The sequence below is a fragment of the Megascapheus bottae genome, chromosome 15 (assembly GCF_031878675.1).
Source record: "Megascapheus bottae isolate mThoBot1 chromosome 15, mThoBot2.hap1, whole genome shotgun sequence".
NCBI lineage: Eukaryota > Metazoa > Chordata > Mammalia > Rodentia > Geomyidae > Megascapheus > Megascapheus bottae.
In genome coordinates, this window is record NC_143523.1 from 44,964,745 (window position 1) to 44,985,534 (window position 20,790).

Sequence of the window (20,790 nt, forward strand, 5' to 3'; positions counted from 1 at the left end):
CCTATCTGCCATTTAACAGATGAGGGAACAGATGGGAAATGACTTGCTCAATGACACCCTGAGTGTGTGGCAGAACTCGATTCATCAGACATGGTTGCTATGGTTCTTAAAACTTAACATCCTCAATAACAGATGCTTCTTTTACACTCTACCTTCCCTTAGTTCCTTCTTATCATGGGGTACAAAAAATCAAAGACTCTGAATGCCACATTAGCCAAACTATGCTGGGACAATGCCACCAAGAACCTCTAAACACTCTTGTGATGTTGTCAAACTGCAACTAGCAGCCTCTGAAACCCATTAGAGAAGATGAGAAGGGCTTAGAGGATTCTAAAATAAAGGAGACAGGAGCCTTTGGGGGTTTACTGAAAACTGTTATAATTAAAGTGATATTTTATGAGTGTTTAGGACAGAGGGCAGACAGGCAGAGGCAGGCCTCCACTGTGGAGGCCATGGCAGGGGAGATGGCACCCACAGGGAACTCAACCATGGCTTTCATTAACAGTCCCGACAGAGGCGTCTTGAGTGCCTTTGAGGAAAAGAAGGGAGTGGAGAGGGTCATGAAGCAGCTACTTAAATTTGGATTTCTACTTTGTTCCCACTGAGCACAAGGCCTTGTGGGAATATCAGAGCCACCTGGTGTCTGATACAGGTCCTTCCTTAGGCCAGACTTCCTGCCAACTCAGGGTGCTGGGGTCATCTTCATTATCATCCATTACAGACTTTTTGTCTGACAGAGATTTTTCCCAATTTGCTGCTTAAAAACAGTAGCAGAAGGAAGAGCAAGGGATGTTCTTGTTAATCTAAATCCATGGCAGAAATGATTTGAGAACTGGCTGTTCCCCAGGGCTGGCAAGTATGTAGGAGATTGCTTAGGGTAGTGTGCTGAAGGGGCCTAGTGGAGCTCTGGGGGAGGGGAAGCTGGGAAAGGGGAAGCTGTTGGAACCCTGAGGTCACTCCCAGGAGGAAGGGAGCACTAGTCCCAAAAGCAGCAGCATGAAGGGCTATGTAGACGCTGCTCTGGAGGACCTAGGGTATTCAGGGCACAGGTGATGGCACCCTTTTGAAGTTTTGGGTTACTATTTGGGCAAAGCAAAGTCCCAGGCAGTTTCCTGTGCACATTTCCACATGGCCTGCATGAGGCGGGTAAAACCCATGTCTTTGGGCTTCTCTAGGCCTCTCATCAGCCGTTGCTTCATGATGGAAACAAATTCCTTATTGCTCAGCTCTCCATTGCCTAGAGGAAGAGACAAATGCAACAGTGTGAACGGAGGCCTGGGAACAGAGCCGCTGAGAAAATTCCACTGTTCACACCATGTGGGTCTAGCATGCTCTCACAGCCATACTGGATTCTCATGGTTCAGGATGAACTAGTTCGCTTCTTTCTTGACATTTCCAAATGGAACTCAGTGACAGTTCAGTATAATAGGGCAAAAGATGAATGAGAATATAGGCTCTGTCAGGTCCTGTGCTCAGTACTGAAAACAAATAAGTAAGCTTTATGTTTTGTCCCCTGAAATAGATTGTGGGAGAGACAAATTATGGCATCAGCATGGCACATAGGATGCTGTGAGCATAAAGGAAGCAACATGGTTGTTGGAGTATTCCAAGTAGTAAAGGACTCTGACCCAGGGCTGGGGGTGTGGCAAGTAAACTCAACAGCTGGCAGAGCCCAGCTGTTGGTCTGTGCTCCCACCCACCGACTGCTCTCTACCTGGGAGGCTTCTTCCACCTAATTTCCCTTTACTGGCCAGTTCCATCACCTTTGGGGAACCTGATCTGTGCGGTACTATGGCCAGCTGGGTGAGATCTTCTAGTTCATCTGAGTCTCAACCTCTGCCACAGGACCTCAAATATACTATATTCTGTATCAGGAGATAGGTACATTTTTTTCTAGAGACATTACAATGTTCTTTTCCAGAGGGGATTATGTTTATTTGGGCTACATTAGGATTGCGGGAAAATTGCAAATTTTTTCCATTTCCATTTTTCTTTTCTTTTTTCTTCTTTTCTTTCCTTTTATTGTCTGTGACAAGGACTTAAACTCCATATCTGATGCTTTAGCTCATTGGCTAATGCTCTACCACTTGAGCCATATGTTCAACCCCTCTGTCATCATTTTGAGGTCCTTAGGGCCATTAATGTAAACCTACAGGCAAACTGGAATTGTGAAGTGAGTTCTATTTCTCAATCTCATGAGGCTAAGGGCCAGCCTCTGAGAGGCATGACTAGTATAATATTGCTGCCTGCCAGGCTCCACTGGAAGCCATGTCTAGAAGGGCTGTGTTTCTCAGTGTTCTCTCCCGACTCCAGAGTGCCCACTCACCGTCACAGTCAAAGAGTGCAAACACCACATCACACACGTGGTCTGAGAGTTCCACTTTAGCTACTGTCCTGGCCACCTGCTGCATGGTTACTGAAAAAGGAAAGACACTGAATTAGCACAGCAGCAAGACTCCTGTTTTGCTTTCTCTGAGTGGATGATAAACCATTCAGAAGTTTTCAATGGTGATGACATCATATTTTAAAAAATGGGACTGGGATTGGGGGCGTGGTCTAGTGGTAGAGTGCTTGCCTGGCATGCATGAAGTCCTGGGTTTGATTCCTCAGTAGTACCGCATACATAGAAAAAGCCAAAGTGGTGCTGTGGCTCCAGTGGTAGAGTGTTTGCCTTGAGAAAGCCCAAGGACAGTGCTTAGGCCCTGAGTTGAAGCTCCAGGACTAGCATCAAAAAAATGGGACTAGGCCTGAGATCGTATCTTCAGTCCCTGCTACTTAGGAGGCTATCCCATTCCTTACTCTGCACATCACATCTACCTTCTGCTTTAACTGCTATAACCTGGAATTACCTTCCTAGTTTTTCTCCTACTGTACTCATTCCATGCACAGTACCCATAGCCAGTTGTCTGGTTATTCCAGCATTTATCTCTTTTCCCATGAAGACAGTGTTTTTTGCTCTAAAATGAACCATTAAGCCATATTCAAAGAGGGCGGTGAGAGCTCTTGACAATTTTTAGGAAGTTCACCCAGTTGGCATTAAGTGATTATAGAACAGGAACCTCTGGAAGCTGCAGCAAGAACTCATTACAAATACCATCTTGTTACCAAACGGCGACAGATTATGTCCTATCTTGGCATGGAGAGGGCGCTGCTGGTCTGTGTACTACAGGAAGGAAAACCAGGGCTGCTAAGTCATTATGACTCACACTAGGATGGTAACTGCCTCTGCTGGGTGCTCTTTCACCATGCCACAGAGAGCCTCAGAGAGCCCCCAGGCTATGAATCAGAACAGGATGAAACTAACTAGCTAGTGAGCTGTCAAACTGGGAGCTCCGGAGGACAAGTGGGATGACAGCAGATTACAAGACAAGTGCTTGACAGCTGGTCCTGAGAGCTGGCTCATTCATATTGTTTCTACCTTCTCTGAATCACAAAGCCAAAATTAAATCACAGCAAGCAAAAAAATTCCCTCTTCAGATCTCAGCTTTCCTATGCAGAGCAGTTGTTGGTCTGGAATTTTGGCCGCTCATTCGACTATGGTATTGTGAAATAATTTGGACTTCTTCCCAGTTTTTGGGTATACAACTCACAATAGCCTTGGAATCTCCAAAGTGAGGTATCTTTTTGAATATTAAGAAGATCTTCAGCCGGGGGCTGGTGGCTCATGGGTATATTCCTAGCTACCTAGGAAGCTGAGATCTAAAGATCCTGGTTCAAAGTCAGCCCAGGAACAGAAGTCCATGAGACTCTTATCTCCAATTAACCACCAGAAAACTGGAAGAGGTACTGTGGCTCAAGTGGTGGAGACCTAGCCTTGAACTGAAAGAGCTCAAGGACAGCACCAGGCACAGAGTTCAAGCCCCACAAATGACAAAAGAAAAGAAAAAAAAGATGGCTGAGCCAGGCATTGGTGGCTCACATTTGTAATCCTAGCTACTCAGGAGGCTGAGATCTGAGAATCGAGCCCAGGGACACAAGTCTATGAGACTCTTTTTTTGGGGGGGGGTTTCTTGCAGTTTATGACAAATATTACACACTCCAAATTTCCAACTCTCAGAAGTTCTTTGAGACACTTCCATCACCCTTGGCCAATCGGAGAATGGAGTCACCTGACTTGCCCATTCTGCAAATGGCCCCACCGATTGCATACGTCTTAAACTGGCCATTAAACCTGCCTGTGGCCTTGTTGACTTCGGCCACGTTTATCTGGAAGGACGCTTGGTCCTTGGCTCTGATAATGTGGTTGCTGGCAGAGCACTTCTGCGGCACATACAGGTCCACGTCCATGAACTCACTAGTGTCGTTCTGCATGTTGAAGCTGCACCTGCTGCTGCCTCCAAGACGAACGCGAGCACAGATCCATGAAACTCTTATCTCCAATTAACCCACAGAAAACTGGGAGTGGCACTGTCGCTCAAAGTGGTAGAGCACTAGCCTTGAGCTGTAAAGCTCAGAAAGATTGCCCAGGCCCAGAGATCAAGCCCCATCACTGACCACAAAAAAAAAAAAAAAAAAAGGAGGGGGGCGGGCGGGAGTTTGGCCTAGTGGTAGAGTGCTTGCCTAGCATGGACAAAGATCCGGGTCTTTCCTCCGTACCACATACATAGAAAAGCCGTAAGTGGTGCTGGGTCAAGTGGCAGAGCCACTAGCCTTGAGGAAAAAGTCCAAGGACAGTGTTCAAGACCTGAGTTCAAGCTCCAGAACTGGCAAAAAAAAAAAAGGGGAGAAGAAGATGGCTGATGGCTGATAGTTTCACCATGAATGTGGGTCACAGGAAAGACCAAAGCATGACTGTAATTTTAGTCCCATCCTCTAACCTCTGGGGGCAGGGGGAGAAAAGTACTAAAAGTTGAGTAGGGTACAAATAGTCAATGAATGAATGAATCAATCAATCCTGCCTTGATAGCAAAGCCTCCATAAGTTCCCAAAACACAGGGTGTGGAAAGCTTGCAGAATGCTGGCCATCTTGAGGAGTTTCTGGAGGGTAGGTACCCAGAGTAAGCTAGGCAGCTCTGTGCTCCTTCTCCCAAATCTCTCCTTGCTTATCTCTTCTTTTGTATCCTTTGAAGTATCTTTTCATAATAAACTAGTAAACATAAGTGACTTCCAGGTCCTGTGAGCCACTCTCCCAAATAAATAGAACTTGAGGAGGTGGTTGTAGGAACCTTTTTATAGCTAGCCATTCAGAAGCATGGCTAAAATAATCTAGGGCTTGAAAGAGGGGGTTTGACTTGAGGTTGAGTCCTCCACCTGTGGGATTTGGTGCTATTTCTGGGTAGATGGTGTCAGAATTAGCTGAACTCTAGACACCCAGATGGAGTCTATATGCATATAGAATGGATTGTTTGTTCCCTGCTAGAGTGAAATCTGACCTTTTACAAAAATGTGTGTGTGTGTGTGTGTGTGTGTGTGCATATGTGCCAGTCATGGGGCTTGAACTCAAGGCCTGGGTGATGTCCCTGAACTTGTTTTTGTTCAAGGCTAGTGTTCTACCTTTGAGCCACAGAACCATTTCTGGCTTTTTAGATAAGTGGAGTTAAGAGTCTCATGGACTTTCTGCATGGACTGGCTTTGAGCTATGATCCTCAGATCTTAGCTTTCTGAATAAGTAGGATTACAGGCACTAGCCACCAATGCTTGCCTTTTTTTTTTTTAAATAATTTTTTAGAGTCAAGCTCTCACTATGCAGCACAGACTGACCTGAAATCACTATGCATCCCAGTCTATCCTAGAACTCTTGAGCCTCCTGCCTTTGCCTTCTGAGTGTTAGGATTACCATGTAATGTAATTTACTATGTCCAACCTCATAGCCTTTTGTGTTGATTACTGTGGTGTGAGAGAAGAGGAAAACCTTTTTCCAAAATGCCAATCAATTGATGGTTTAGATTTTATTTTCTAATTTGAAAGATGTCCACATGGAGCAGGAAGACACCATGAAAAAGAAAGACTCTAACTTACTTTTGTACAAATCTGTTGGAATAATCAGCTGACATCAGATTGGGTGATTTCTTTCTTTTTCTTTTTCTTTTTGCCAGTCTCAGGGCTTGAACTCAAGGCCTGAGTACTGTCCTTGGGCTTTTTCAAGTCCTATTGCTTTACCACTTGAGTCACAACACCACTTCTGGCTTTTTCTATGTATGTGATACTGAGGAATAGAACCCGGGTCTTCGTACATGCTAGACAAGCACTCTTACAACTAGGTCAAACTCCTGGCCCTTCATTGGGTGATTTCTATTAGATCAGAATTTGTAAAAGTAGGCACAGTTAGCACTCAAAAATCTGATGCCATTTGGTTTTTGGAAAAGTCCAGGCAGAATCCAAATTGTGCCAGGTCCTCAATTTACTGGCACAATTTATAGTCTATGAGTAGACAATTCAGCAGTGGAAAGAAACAATACTGAATTTGTATGATGTAATATCAAAAGCTACAGCCCATAAAACTAGTAACAATAGTTAAGCTGGAAAGTATCAAAGTGATAAGAATCCAAATGTCCACATAGAGTCAGAGAATCTTAGAACCAGAGGAAGCCTGAAAGGCAATATGAAATGTAGGGAAGTCGAATAATTCACTCAGGGTCACAAAGCAAGTAGGTAACAGAGCTATCCCAATGCTCTTTTCCTATAACCCTAGGACCACTTGACTCCTGTGAATAAAACTAGCTTCTTCATGACTCAGTTATCTCCAAAGAGAGAATCCAGATGAAAGAAAAGCAAATTGGGGAATCCTCAAGTGTTTTTGGTCAGAAATGAATAACTGAATAGCTGGAAGTTGTGATGAGTTAGTATTATAGTTTGACCACAGCTCTGACTGCTCTGGACAGTGAAACATACTTTTCATTCCTTTGGAACTCACACTGACAATTTCAGGACAACTTAAAAGGCATAATGAATATTACCTGGATGAAAAGCACATGTCACAAAGGTGGCCTTGGTAGCTTTTCCTCACAGGGGCATCTGATGTACAGACACAACTTTGAGCATTGTGACCCAGTTAGAAAGAACTGCTTTTTTCCTTCCCAATGTGAAGGTGTTTGGAAAGGTGATCTGACACATTGGGCCGACAATCTCTAGCTGTGTGGTCATATGACCAATCCTGCTGTTCTGGACTGCTGTGGAGAAAATCAAAAGCTGGCTGTGAATGCCAAGGTTAAGTGAGGGAGGATATTTTACTTCAGCCCTAAAAAGGGTCTGATTCAGATGTCTTAGTTTCCAGTGGGGAGAACTTTTCCTTTGAAGAGCATCTGTCCTTTCTTTTCCTGAATCTTCTTTTAGGGTATTTTTCACAAATATGGTACATACATTTCAACAAGATTCTGGAGGGAGGTGAGAAGGAACAGCATGTAGGAGAACCAGCAATTTAAGGAGCACAGAGCAGTATATAAGTAATGAAGGTGGTAACAATTTCTTATTCTACATGGCATTCTCTCAGGTTGGTTTTTTTCCCCTCTTTTGTTAGTAGGGTTTGAACTTAAGTGTCTCATCCTCCCTTGGCTTGTTTGATTAGCTGGTGCTCTACCACTTGAGCTATGCCTTCAGCCTGGCTTTTTGCTTGTTATTTTGGAGCTGGAGTCTCTTGGACTTTTCTGCTAGGGGTTGGCCTTGAATTTCCATCTTCTGGATCTCAGTCTCTTGTGTAACTGGGATTATAGGCGTGAGTCAGGTGCCGGTAGTTGGCTCAGAGGCAAAATTTGGATCTGAATCCAAAGAACTGCTCTAGATTTGTGTATGTGGGTAGTAGGTGATGTGGGTGGGGTAGAGCAGTTAGTCTGAATAAAGTATGGAAAGCAGAAGGATACAAAAGCCTGACTCAAGAGCTTGAACATAAGGTGCAGAGGGAGACAAGCATATAGGAAGATACTTTGCAGAGGGTTAATCCAGTTTCTGCAAAGAAGCCTTTATAACAAGCCAGTTCTTATCTGAAGACTAGTCTGACAATGTTGCTTATACCAGGCTTGAAGTCATTGGCTTAGGTGATCCTCTTACTTAACCACCTCAGACTAGCTAAGACTATAATCTCCTGTTACTAAGCCCAGCTTTTCAATTTACCATATTATTTCCCCCTTTTCTACTCTTTTAATATTCATTCTCTTTATTTTAGGAAATTATTTTAATTTATTTTTTTTTTTTGGTGTTGGAGATTGATCCTACGGGCATCATATTCTACTATTGATACCCCATCTCCTAGGGGAATTTTTTTTTGAGACAAGATCTTGCTATATAAATTTATAAATTAGGCTGGCCTTGAGCTCTAGAGCCTCTTATCTTTGTTTCCTGATTGCTGGGATTATAGGCTTTGTCACCATACCCACGTAGACCATTAATATTATTATTATTATTTTTCCAGTCCTGAGGCTTGAATTCAGGGTCTGAAAACTGTCCGTAGGCTTTCTCAAGGCTAGAACTCAATGACTTGAGCCACAGGCATCACTTCTGGCTTTTTCTATGTATGTGGTACCAAAGAATTGAACCCAGGTCTTCGTGCATGCTAGGCATGACCTCTAGGCCAAACTCTTGGCGCCTAGAACATTATTTTTGGTTAGGTAATACTTTCACCTGTTTTATAATTCAAATGGCAGAAAAGGGAAGCCACTCTCCCAGCCTCATGACCCAGTTACACAGTTGTCCAGAGGCAGCCAATACCTCAAATTTCTATAGAAGTGTCTATGGATATGGATATACATTTTTTCTTTGCCTCTTCTTTTTTTCATAAAGATGGTATACAAATTTGCTCAGGTTAGCACCATGACTGAGAATTAATAACCTCATCTGAGCACATGAGCTTTTTTTTGGGGGGGGGTGGGTTTTGGGGCTTGAGAACTGGGCCTGAGCTCTTCAGCTCAAGGCTACTGCCCTACCCCTCAAGCCACAGCCCACTTTTTTTTTTTTTTTTTTTTTAGTGATTTATTGGAGAGAAGAGTCTCATGTTTTTTAGTGCCCAGGCTGGCTTTGACCCACGATCCTGAAATCTGAGCCTCTGGAGTAGCTAGGATTACAGGCCTGAGCCACCTGGCCGGGCCTGCACAGCTTCCTTTATCAGCTGCAGAGTGAGTGGTCCATTGACAGGATATATGGTAATTTGGTTAATAAGTTGTTCCCTTATTCTAACCTCAAGCTAATTATAAATTACTTCCTTGGAGGTCTGTGGTTGTCTTTCAGTGGAGTCGGATTCTGGGCTGGCTGAACTGGGAACAACCAATACATAAAAACTGAGTTTGTTTAAATTAAACAAAGGACTAAATACTGTTCACCTTTACAAGTATCTTATTAGACCCTTATAAACATTAATCTCTACATATGCCTAGTATTGGTGTAATTCTTGTCACCATTCTTTTCTGTTTTTTTTTTCTTTTCCCCTCTGTGGGATGTAATGTTGGCTATTTATGTATTTTTGGCAGTTTAACCACCCTCCCCCTCTTTTCTCTCTCAGTGGTAATTATGAATCCTCAAGGCAGCTTCCCCCACTTCTTGGGCACTTATATAATTTTACTAAATCATAATGTATTCAACTGATTTTGTTAAGCCAAAATCAATCTTCAGAATGCTAAGTGACTTTAAATTGGGGAAAATAAGCCACGTCTCTACACAGAAAATGCCTCATAGAACAAACATTTATTTCAGATTTTCAGCTTCCTTGCCTACACTGTGAATAATTTTGCTTTAAAAATTAATGACTTTGTTTTAAATGAATGGAATCCTGGCCAACACTCCTCTTCACATATAAATGTTTTTACAAAAATGCAATGATGAACTGAAGTACAGGGACTTCTTCCCACACATTTTGAAGGAATTGATAAAATAAAACACTTTTTTTTAACTTCATAATCTCTTCCCCACACATCTCTGTGGCATTCCATTTCTATCTTCTGCCTTTATGCCCTGTCTTGGCTGTCTTCACTCTCACTCTGGATATTCCTCTGCTTCTTCTGAGTCTCATTATAGCACTGCATCTCCTCTCTAATACCCAGGGCCCTTCTGGTAGCAGTGGGTACCATGAACTAGAGAAAACTGGTGTGAAACTCACCTAGACCTAAATTTTGTCTGTTTCATATCATACTGGTGATGATCTGAGTAAGTCGCTTTCCTTCAAGGTAAAAACAATGCAGTAGGAGTTTAAATGAATCATTTCTAAGTTTTCTTCTAGACCTAAAGTTTTATGACTGCCATTTCATGACATGGCTTAAATTAGTTAAAAAATGTCCACATCTTCAGGAGTTCTTAAAGAATAAAACTATAAGTAGAGACTGCTGGAGTTAGAACTGGTATGTTAAGCAAAGTTCCAAGGTGTTCTCCAACATTCCCTTCCTCTGCTCTACACATGTTATACAAATCCTCTCTTTAGTGTGAGAAGGCCTTTATACATAGAGGGTATAACTCTTGCAATTAGGTTACTAGAAACAGGGACACTCAATTCTGAGGACTGGAAGAGGATTCCTCCCGCTGGCTTTGAAGAAAGGAGCTCAGGCTGTGAGAGCAGGTATGGCAGTGACCTGCTGTGGCCTGTGGACAACTGCTAAGCCAGCAGGGAAAGGAGACGCAGCCCTACAATGGAAAGGAACTGAATTCCACTAAAAACAGGAATGAGCTTACAGATTCTGACCTCCAGGTGGACTGTAGATCTGTTGGAACCTTGATTTCCACCTAAGATAATGAACAGAGAATCTGGCCTGGGTACTCAGTCCTCACAGGAATGGTGAGATAATACATGTGGTTTTGTAGTCATGTGCTCTGCACCAATAGAAAGCCAAGAGCTGGCCAGTGGAGAAGGCATTTCTGACTGGAAATGTCCTCTTTATATCACACTTTATAGATATCTGCCCTCATTTTTTAGGTACCTTTTACATTCTTCTTCTTTTTTTTTTTTTTTTGCCAGTTCTGGGCTTGAACTCAGGGCCTGAGCACTGTCCTTGGGCTTTCTGAAGGCCTAGTGCTTGAGCCATAGCACCACTTCAGGCTTTTTTCTATGTATGTAGGAATTGAACCCAGGTTTTCGTGCATGCTAGGCAAGCACTCTACTACTCGGTCAAACTCCCGGCCCCGGTACCTTTTACATTCTTATGCAGCTAATAATTCCAAACTACACAAATTAGATCATATAGAGGTATTAGTTAGGTCTAATTAAGGTTTAAATTTCCTAACAAAGTAGATTAAAGCTGCCATTTTTCTATTGGGAATTTAACAGCTTTTCCTCTGACTTCCAATATATCCGATAAATTAAAAGTTAGTTCATTTTCACATAGATATGGACATAGCTGTGGGCTATAACATGGCCCTTAAAACATTAGTATATTCAATAAAAATTGATTTAACTGCAGTGTAGAACATTAAAGCTAGAAGAACGCTTGGAGATACTCTATATAACTCCAACCCAGGAGTCAGAGTTGTGAACTATTCAAAGTGGTGAAGGATGTTAATGACAGAAGTCTAGTGCTTTCTCCCTCATCATAAGCTCCTCTTTTCTTTTCTCTTCTTCCTTAAGACACTATTTCCCTAAGTAGTCTTGACTACTTAGGGAACTTGCAATGTAGTTCAGGCTGGTGTGTAACTCATGAACCTCCTGCCTCAGCCTTCTGAGTGCTGGGATAACAGGTATGAGTCACCACTTATGGCTCATTCTAAGCTTTTATTAGAGCATTTGACTATGCTTTTTAGGATTTGACCTTGCTTAGTTTTCTGGTGTTTAATTGGAGATAAGAGTCTCATGGATTTCAGTGCCTGGGCTGGCTTTGAACTGAGATCTCAGCCTCCTAAGTAGCTAGGATTACAGGTGTGAGCCATCACGCCCAGCTTAGAATTCTTTTACTCACTTGTTACACATTGATGTTTGTACATGTTACACATTTAATGCGTGCAAAGAATTGTCTTGCATCTGAATAGGACACAAAGATATAGCAAACAGGACTGGGAGTTTGGCCTAGTGGTAGAGTGCTTGCCTAGCATGCACGAAGACCTGGGTTCTGTTAGGTCTGACTGGAAGAAATGACTTCTTCCCTTGGCTCTCTCCCACTGCATCCCGGAAATCCCTGCCCAGCACCCATAACCCTGGCAACTGGTATGCCTGGGGGCAGTGGGAGGTCCCCACTGAGGTATTTCCCCATCCTCTAAGATCACATCCAATTCTGCTGTGTCTATTCCCCTCCCCTATATAATCTCTCACTTCCCGCCCTAAGCCCTCTTGCTTGCCCAACTCCATCTTGGGAGGCAGGAGTCTGCTCTTTCCTCACGCAATAAACCCTCTTCCCTTGAACTGCGTGGAGTTTCCTTTCAGCAGACCACATACATAGAAAAAGCCAGAAATGGTGCTGTAGCTCAAGGTAGAGCACTAGCCTTGAGGAAAGCCCATGGACAGTACTTAAGTCCTGAGCTCAAGCCCAGGACTGGCAAAAAAAAAAAAAACGTAGCAAACATGTTTCATGTCTACATAATGATGAAACTCAGGAGAAGCTAAAAGCTTCTAATCTCTAATTAACAATCTAGAACTCCTTGGCTAGTTAGAATATGAACTGACTATAGACTTCATCAGAACTAAAGTAGGTCTTATCTGATTCAAAATGATCTTATTTTTATTTTTATTTTTTTTTGGTGGTAGTGGGGTTTGTGACATTTTTTTTGTCAGTAGTGGGACTTGAACTCTGGGCCTGGGTGCTATCCCTGAGCTCTTCAGCTCAAGGATACTGCCCTATCCCTTGAGTCACAGCCACCACTTCTGGTAGCAGGGTTTGTAATCAGAGCCTTACACTTGGTAGCAGGTACTCTATCGCTTGAACTACTCTGATAGCAAAAGATGATCTCTTTAAAAAAAAAACAAACCCCCCAAAAACCCAAAGCACCTTTTTTGGGTGCTGTTGGGAATTCAAACCAAGGGCCTTCTCTTTCCCTCCCCCTTCCTTTTCCTTCCTTCCATCCTTTCCTCCCTCCCTCCCTCCCTTCTTCTTTCCTCTTTTTCATTCTTTCTTATCCAAGACTGGGATGCAAACTTGATACCTATAATCAGCACAATTTCTTGCACAGAATGACCTCTCAATAAGCACTGGATATTAGGACAATATCTTCAACTGTAACAAACCACAGACACACCAAGGAGGAGAGTTGCTGAGGAGTCTACATCTGTAGCCCATACTTCAATGCTGTTAAACTGACTTCTTAGCACAAACTGTCCTTGTGACATGACTTCATTTAAATGACTTTAGGTTTTTGTGTTTTGGGATGAGGGAAAGTAATAAGGTTAGAAAGAAAAGAACACAGATGTGTGTACTAAGATGCATGTGTTCCTCCAGGACACATGCATCTACAATAGGCTACTTCTAGGCTCTGTCACTATACAGTAAATATCACAGATGACAGAGGGTGTCTGAGCTGGAGAAACTGCTCCAAAACAGAAGACAGAGCTGCAGGGAACAATGTCAGATTTCCTCTAAAACATATGGCTTACCAAAACAACTTCATTCTTACTCTAAGAATGACTGACTCCTAGTCAAAAGCAACCAAGAAGTATGTTTCTACATGGTGGACCTGCTCTGCTTCCTGGATCATACTTCAGCAAAGACTTCAGACTCCGACCTTGAAATACACGAAGGGGCAAAAGGATGTGTGAAATTCTATAGACTTTGGGACTAGGGATACTAGAGTTCAAATTCTGGCTTTACTAGTATAGCACTGATAACCAGGAGCAAGCTGTTTCTTTTTCTATTCTACATCCATAAAACTGGCATGCTATGACCACTTATCTTTCAGGTCTTAAGGATTAAGAGAAAGAATGGACATAAAGCGGAGCATTGTAACCTTCATGGAAGCTGCTACACAATGACATTTGTTATTAGTGGTTCAGACATGCAGTGGCTCCAAGTCCTTGAAAGAAAGGGCAGTGGTACAGGATGCTTCGTGCTCAGGAGGGGGCCCTGCTTGTATGTTGTCTATTCAGAGTATATCAGTTTGTCATGTGCTATAAACTTCTTACTTCATCAGTAATTTCTGAATCTTCCAATAACCCAGTATGGTCTTAAATGACAAAAGATTGGGCTTTTATTCTGAAAAAATCTGAAAGCAATGAAGATTCTTACGGCTTACCCATGTGATCCAGGTCACCCAGAAACAAAAGAAACTGGAATCATTTGGTAGTTAAAATGGTAAGTTAAGTCAGGTGCCAGTGGCTCATGACTGTGAACCTAGCTACTCACAAGACTAGGATCTGACAATCATGTGAAGCCAGCCGGGGCAGAAAATTAACCAACAAAAAGCCCGAAGTGGAGCTGTGGCTCAAGTGACAGAGTACTAGCCTTGAGTGAAAAGCTGAGGGATAGTACTCACACCCTCAGTTCAAGCACCACCATCCCCTCCCCAAATTAAAAGTTGATAGTTAAAAAACAAAGAGCTGGGAGTTTGGCCTAGTGGTAGAGTGCTTGCTTAGCACACACAAAGACCTGAGTTCAATTCCTCAGTACCACATGCATAGAACAAGCCGGAAGTAGTGCTGTGTGGTTCAAGTGTTAGAACTCTAGCATTGAGAAAGCATAAGGGCAGTGCTCAGGCCTTGAGTTCACGCCCCTGGACTGACAAAAAAAAAGGAAGAAAAATTGCAGTTGCCAGGAGTTGTGTTAAAGATTTTACTTTTTATTCTCTTGATCGGTCAGGCAATAGAGTAAACTGTATATATAAAATAACCACAAAGAATTATGGATACTTATGTAAAAAATTACAATGTTCAATCTAAAAATAATTTTGCTGGAGCCTAAATAGTAAAGGCCATAGACTCTATTTGATTATTTTCTTGTATTATAGTTCAAAGTACCTGAGAGATATAACAACCCCTGAGTTTACCAAATTTATGATATTCTGAGGTGCTGTGAATTGGGGTTTTCCTGCAGCTTTGATTCTCCTGGAAGAAATAGGACCATTCTGAGATTTATAGGCCATAGCTCATTCTCAAGCTACAGCTCAAATGATTTTTAACTACTTCATCATAGGAAGCCATTGAGAAAGAAGTCGCATTCAATTTCTCATTACCTTCGACAGCAGACTACTTAAATAATTCAGTTTGTGGGAAGTAATAGATTAAATGTTATGCACAGCATGTGTATTAATGAGCAACAGAATTGGTTCCTCATGACCTAAAGATAACAAAAAAGTAAAATACACATTTTTTTCATGGAGAAAAGTTCTTGCTTTCAGTGGTCAGAATTCCCTAAAGACATGCAGAACTAAATAGCTCCAATGAAACATACACTTTTAGGAATGGGTCATGCTAGCCACCTGGCTGCTCATACTGTTCAGAGGAACATTAACTCTGTAAGGTATTAGAAGATTTTCTAGAGCAAGGACTAGGGGCATGGCTCAAGTGGTTCTGCACTTTCTACTCAAAGAGGCTTTGAGTTTAATTGCTAGTATGAAAAAGTAATAGAAGAAAAGCAGGGGCCTGGAATTTGGCCTAATGGTAGAGTGTTTGCCTAGCATGCACTAAGACCTGGTTTGATTCCTTGGTACCACTTAAAAGGCTGGAAGTGGTGCTGTGGCTTAAGTGGTAGAGCCCTAGCCTTGAGAAAGCCCAAGGACAGTGCTCAGGCCTTGAGTTCAAGCCCCAAGACTAGCAAAAAAAAAAAAAAAAAAAAAAAAGCAAAAGCAAGTTCATAATTACAGCCCTCTTTTGGAGATTAACAAAACACATTAGTAGATTAAAAGCTAGCAGGAATAGTGCTGCAGGAAGAAATTCTATACTCTGGCATTTTTCAAACTTCCTTGAACCATAGAACATTTTTCTTCTAAAACTCTCAGAAGAACCATTACCATCTTGCAATATGCAGTGTTCTTCCTAATGCTGTTTGGGAAGCAGTGCTAAATTATGTCTAAAGACTCTTTTGTAGCTCTAAACTAGCCAAGGAAGAGAGAGTGCCAAGGCCTCTAAAAGCTGCCAACTTCTGAAGGTCCTAACCTTTTGGGAAAAAAAAATAAAGGCAGCTAAGACTGAGAGCAACTAAGACTCAGAAGCCAGACAAAAAAGATTCCTTCCCTACTCTTTCCTGCCCCCAGAGGCAAATGTCAGGGACACATGTAAGCTTGTATATCTTTCTATGGTTAATCAGTACTGGCTTCATCAAGCTGGAACTGCTTGTATATGCAAACTCAACATTTTCCCCTACTTGATTGTATCCTGATGTAGAACCCTGTGCCTAGTGAGAACCTGTGCTGCTGGCTAACTGGATGACACATATCCCCTTCCCCCCTCCCTCTTTGGACTTTCTCAAGGCTAGAACTCTACTACTTGAGTCACAGCACCAGTTCTGACTTTTTCTATGTATGTGGTACCAAGGGATTGAACGTGGGTCTTCGCACATACTAGGCAAGCATTCTATCACTAGGCCAAATTCCCAGCCCCCTATTCTCTTTCTATTATCAACTTCATGACAGAAGTAGCTGTCATTTATTAAATTCTCACCAAACAAGAGACATAGTGCTAAGAGCTTTATGTGGATTTATTCTCACAATAACCTTTGAAGTAGGTATTTTTTTCTTTATTGTAAAAACCTAGAAAATAAATTCAGAAATTGCCAAAGCTACCCAGCTAGTAAATGATGTAGTCAAGACATAAGTTTTGGCAGTATGACTTCAGAGCCTACATTCTTAACCAGTGTACCTTTTGCTTCTTCTAAGTGTGAGAAAAAAACTGTCTTTGCTATCAAAGTGGTTGCTTAAAAATCCTTACTTTGTTCAAGTATCTTGGCTCTTGATTAGTTTGCTAAGACAATATCAGCAAGTACAGAAGTGAAAAAGAATTGCTTTGGGATAAGGAAGGATTTTTGAAATGTAAGGTTTTTTTCCTAAGATAGAATCAAGGCACACTGCAGAAGACACTCCCCAGATTGTTCAAGAAATGGCAGAGGGTGTAGGTATATTTTGAGATTAGTTGCCATTGTTGTTGTTGTTGTAGTCGTCGTGGTAGTCCTCCTCCTCCTCCTCCTCCTCCTCCTCCTCCTCCTCCTCCTCCTCCTCCTTCTTCTCCTCCCCCTTCTCCTTCTCCTTCTTCTTCTGCAAGGGGCTTGAACTCTGGGTCTAGGCACTGTCCTCGAGCCATTCAGCTCAAGGCTAGCACTCTACCACTTGAGCCACAGTGCCACTTCTGGCTTTCTTTCTGGAGGTTAACTGGAGATAAGAGTTTCATGGACTTTCATGCCCTGAGCTGGCTTTGAACTGTGATCCTCAGCTCACAGCCTCCTGAATAGCTAGGATTACAGGCGTGAGCCACTGGCCCCTGCTGTTAATCTTCTTAAGAAGTCCTTTAATGGTCATGTTAGATAAATACATCTTTGTTCTTGTTGTTGTTGTTGGCTGTGGGGCTTGAACTCTGGACCTGGGCACTGTCCTTGAGCTCTTCAGCTCAAGGCTAATACCCTACCTCTGAGCCACAGCACCACTTCCGGTTTCCTACTGGTTAACTGGAGAAAAGAGTCTCAAGGTCTGTAGTGCCCAGGCTGGCTCTGAACCGTGATCCTCAGATCTCAGCCCCTGAGTGGCCAGGACTACAGGTGTGCACCACCATGCACAATTAGCCAATCTGGAGCAGATTATGAACCTCAAATCAACCAATCTGAGCAAAGGGGCAGGGCCTGCTGCATTAGAGACAGGAGCAGCCTGTCTGCTCTGTAAGCTTGCTTGCCAGATTTCTGGCTGATGACACACCCTTCTGCAGAAGTAAAATTTGCCTTGCTGTCACAATTCTTGATTTTTCATGTCTATCGTTGTGACTCTAGTGTTCTTGGAGAGCATATTTATAATACAAAAATTCATCTCAGCTGTGAAACTCTACAGAGGAGTAGTGGCCTGCTATGGAAAAGTCACTAATGTGACTGTCAGGATCAGAGAGATCTAAGAGCAAGGCTTAGGACTGAGCACAAGGAGAATCTTCAAAAGACAGGAATAGGTGGCACAGGAAAAGGACTTGCAAAGGACAACTGAACACATACTAGTTCTCTTTGTACACAGCCTGGTATATGAACTATTAACTGTACTGATAGCCTCCTCTGTTTCATATGGGAGAAGGGAAAGCAGACATCAAGTCTAAAAGTTTAAAGAGCGAGGACAGAGGACAGAGAACACAATGAGATTCCATCTAATCTGTCTGAACAGCCATCAGGAATACAACAGCAAATGTGGGAGATAGGATTCTCATGTACTCTTGGCAGGGATGTAAACTAGTGCAACTTCTATGGAAACTGGTAGAGAGGCTCCTTAAATAAAAACAAAACAAAATAAACCAAAAAGCAAAAGAGAGACCTACCATATGATTCTGCTATGCTGCTTCTGGGCATATATCTGAAGGAATGTGAGTTATCATACAATTGAAATACCTGTGCATCTATGCTAATAGCAGCCAGGTATCCATCAATCGAAAATGTAGTATGTATTATATAACTATTCAGCCACAAATAAGAATGAAATTATGTCATTTGCAGGAAAATGGATGGAACTAGAGAACATGATATAGTAAAATAACGCAAAGAACAACAAATATCACATGATCTCTCTAATATGTTGAATCTATGCCTTAGGAAATGGATGATAGGAAAGTAAAATGGAGAATGTGGGGGTAGGAAGCAGTGGGAGGCAGTAAGGTACCCTGAGCTGGCTTTGAACTGTGATCCTCAGCTCACAGCCTACTGAGTAGCTAGGATTATAGGCGTGAGCCACTGGCCCCTGCTGTTAATCTTCTTACGAAGATTATCCAAGGCTTTATACACATGTATGTGTATAGACACAAACACAGAACAAAGGCTGCTTATTGGTGAGTAAGGACAGAAACCAGAGTAGTAAGAAGGAACTTTAAATCACTTCAAACTTCAGTTAATGATACTATTATAAAGAGCTTAGCAGTATGGCTTTAAGTCTGAATGTATTACAAATAAGATAGGTTGATAATTACAAGGCTAAAGTTATGCATGGTATAAAATATAGCAAATACTACAAAATGTAAATGGAACTGGATATACAGGTGCTCTTTAGTTCTCTCAACGATTGCGAATGTTTGAAAAATTTTATATTAAAATGCTTGTGAAGAAAAATTGCTTTCAATCCCTTGATCCTCTCATGCATGGAAATTAAAACTGAATTTACACCAAGTAACCCACCGGGGGCACCATTCTCAGAGTCATGATGTTATTCTTTTTTTTTTTTTTTTTTTTTGCCAGTCCTGGGCTTGAGCTCAGGGCCTGAGCACTGTCCTTGGACTTTTCTCAAGGCTAGAGCTCTACCACTGGAGACTCAGCGCCACTTCTGGCTTTTTCCTATGTATGTGGTACGGAGGAATCAAACCCGGGTCTGGATGCATGCTATGCAAGCACTTTAACCACTAGGCCAAACTCCCGGCCCCCTCATTTTTTTTTTTATTTTTTATTGTAATTAATAAAAGGGTTACATGATATTTGCCAGATAGAAAGCGCATTAATTCACATACATTGATACCCTTTCACATGTCTTGGTCCCCATTACCCTCTCCCCCACCCCCCATCTTGATTTTCCCCCCTTCCCTATCCAATTTCAAATAACCAAATACAAATATATCCAATATATCAGATAACAAAGTGAGATACTGTAACAATATGATATAACCAAGGGACAGAAAAAGAGATGAGAGATAACATAGTACATTAAGGACAACCAATCATTCATTATATGGCTTTTGTTTCAGTATCCTGGAGGTCCATGATGTTATTCTTATTGCATTACTTTTGTAGTGCTGGGGATAACTTCAATCTCATACACGCAAAGCAAGTACACTGACAATGATTTTAAACCAACATGATTTTATATTAAAAATATTTAACTGAAAAAACAAACAATTCCTCTTGTTCAAAGACATAACTGCAGACTGTTTTTAAGTTTACCCACATTATATATACTCTGTCTCTGGCTCAAAGTGCAGTTCCCTGCACTTGGCCTACTTCCAAGTTAATCACTAAAAGATGGGCATGTGCCATGACAACATCTTAACACAGTGAGGTAGAGCTGCTAGAGTAAAGTGGAAGGCTCATATGATGCCAACAAGATAAATCACAAGATAATGCTAAGAAAAACTGAAACTAATTAATTATTCTTTCAGCCAGTTCTGGGACTTGAACGCAGGGCCTGAGCACTGTCCCTGAGCTGCTTTTTCTTAAGGCTAGCACTCTACTACTTGAGCCACAGAGCCACTTGTGGCTTTTTCTGTTTATGTGGTACTGAGGAATCAAATCTAGGGCTTCATGCATGATAGTCAATCACTCTACCACTAAGCCACATTCCCAACCAGAAACTGACATTTTAAGGAGAGATAGTTACTGATTGGATTACAGATTCAATGTTTATATTTTTAAGAAAGAACTTTTGGGTTACGTTACCTTTATCAAGAGATGCTCCAGCCATATGGTAAAAGCTCAAGGCAGTGTCCACATCATTAATATTCTTTAGGAAAGTGAAGAAGTTCTCCACTTCCTGAAATGTCAGACCCTGAAAGAGGTGAGACAGCAGGGTAAGGCAGGGGCTACGGTAAAACAGCTGAAATGCAAAACTCAGGGAACAATCATCATGTCTGTAAGTCAGAAATTTCTGCTAGTATCTAGAACAGAGACTGAATAAACTAGTCAAATATATTACAAACTGGTCAATATATTACAGGAGAATAGAATTTTAGAACATTATTCTGAGAAAAGCAAGTGGTTGATTGCTTTCCCTTCAATATGCAAATTTCAACACAAAGCTACTTGCAGTGGATGGCTGGATGTTTTCAATGAAAGTATTTGTAACTGTGCTTTCTACTTCATCACACTG

At 41.9% G+C, this 20,790-nt stretch overlaps 1 protein-coding gene and 1 pseudogene across 2 annotated transcripts in view; both read right to left on the bottom strand.

Annotated features, from left to right (window-relative positions):
• Window positions 1–353: 353 nt before the first annotated feature.
• Micu1 (mitochondrial calcium uptake 1) overlaps window positions 354–20,790 on the bottom strand; it is a 125,904-nt gene continuing 105,467 nt past the window's right edge. For both annotated transcript variants that reach the window (XM_090346514.1, XM_090346513.1), the window contains 3 exons: window positions 20,361–20,469; window positions 2,327–2,416; window positions 354–1,237 (listed from right to left, as the gene is read on the bottom strand). In XM_090346514.1, coding sequence (XP_090202640.1) covers window positions 1,080–1,237; window positions 2,327–2,416; window positions 20,361–20,469 — 357 coding nt within the window. In that variant the 3' untranslated portion in view covers window positions 354–1,079. The remainder of the gene's footprint in view (window positions 1,238–2,326; window positions 2,417–20,360; window positions 20,470–20,790) is intronic.
• LOC150054269 (small ribosomal subunit protein eS21 pseudogene) lies at window positions 4,054–4,311 on the bottom strand (annotated as a pseudogene).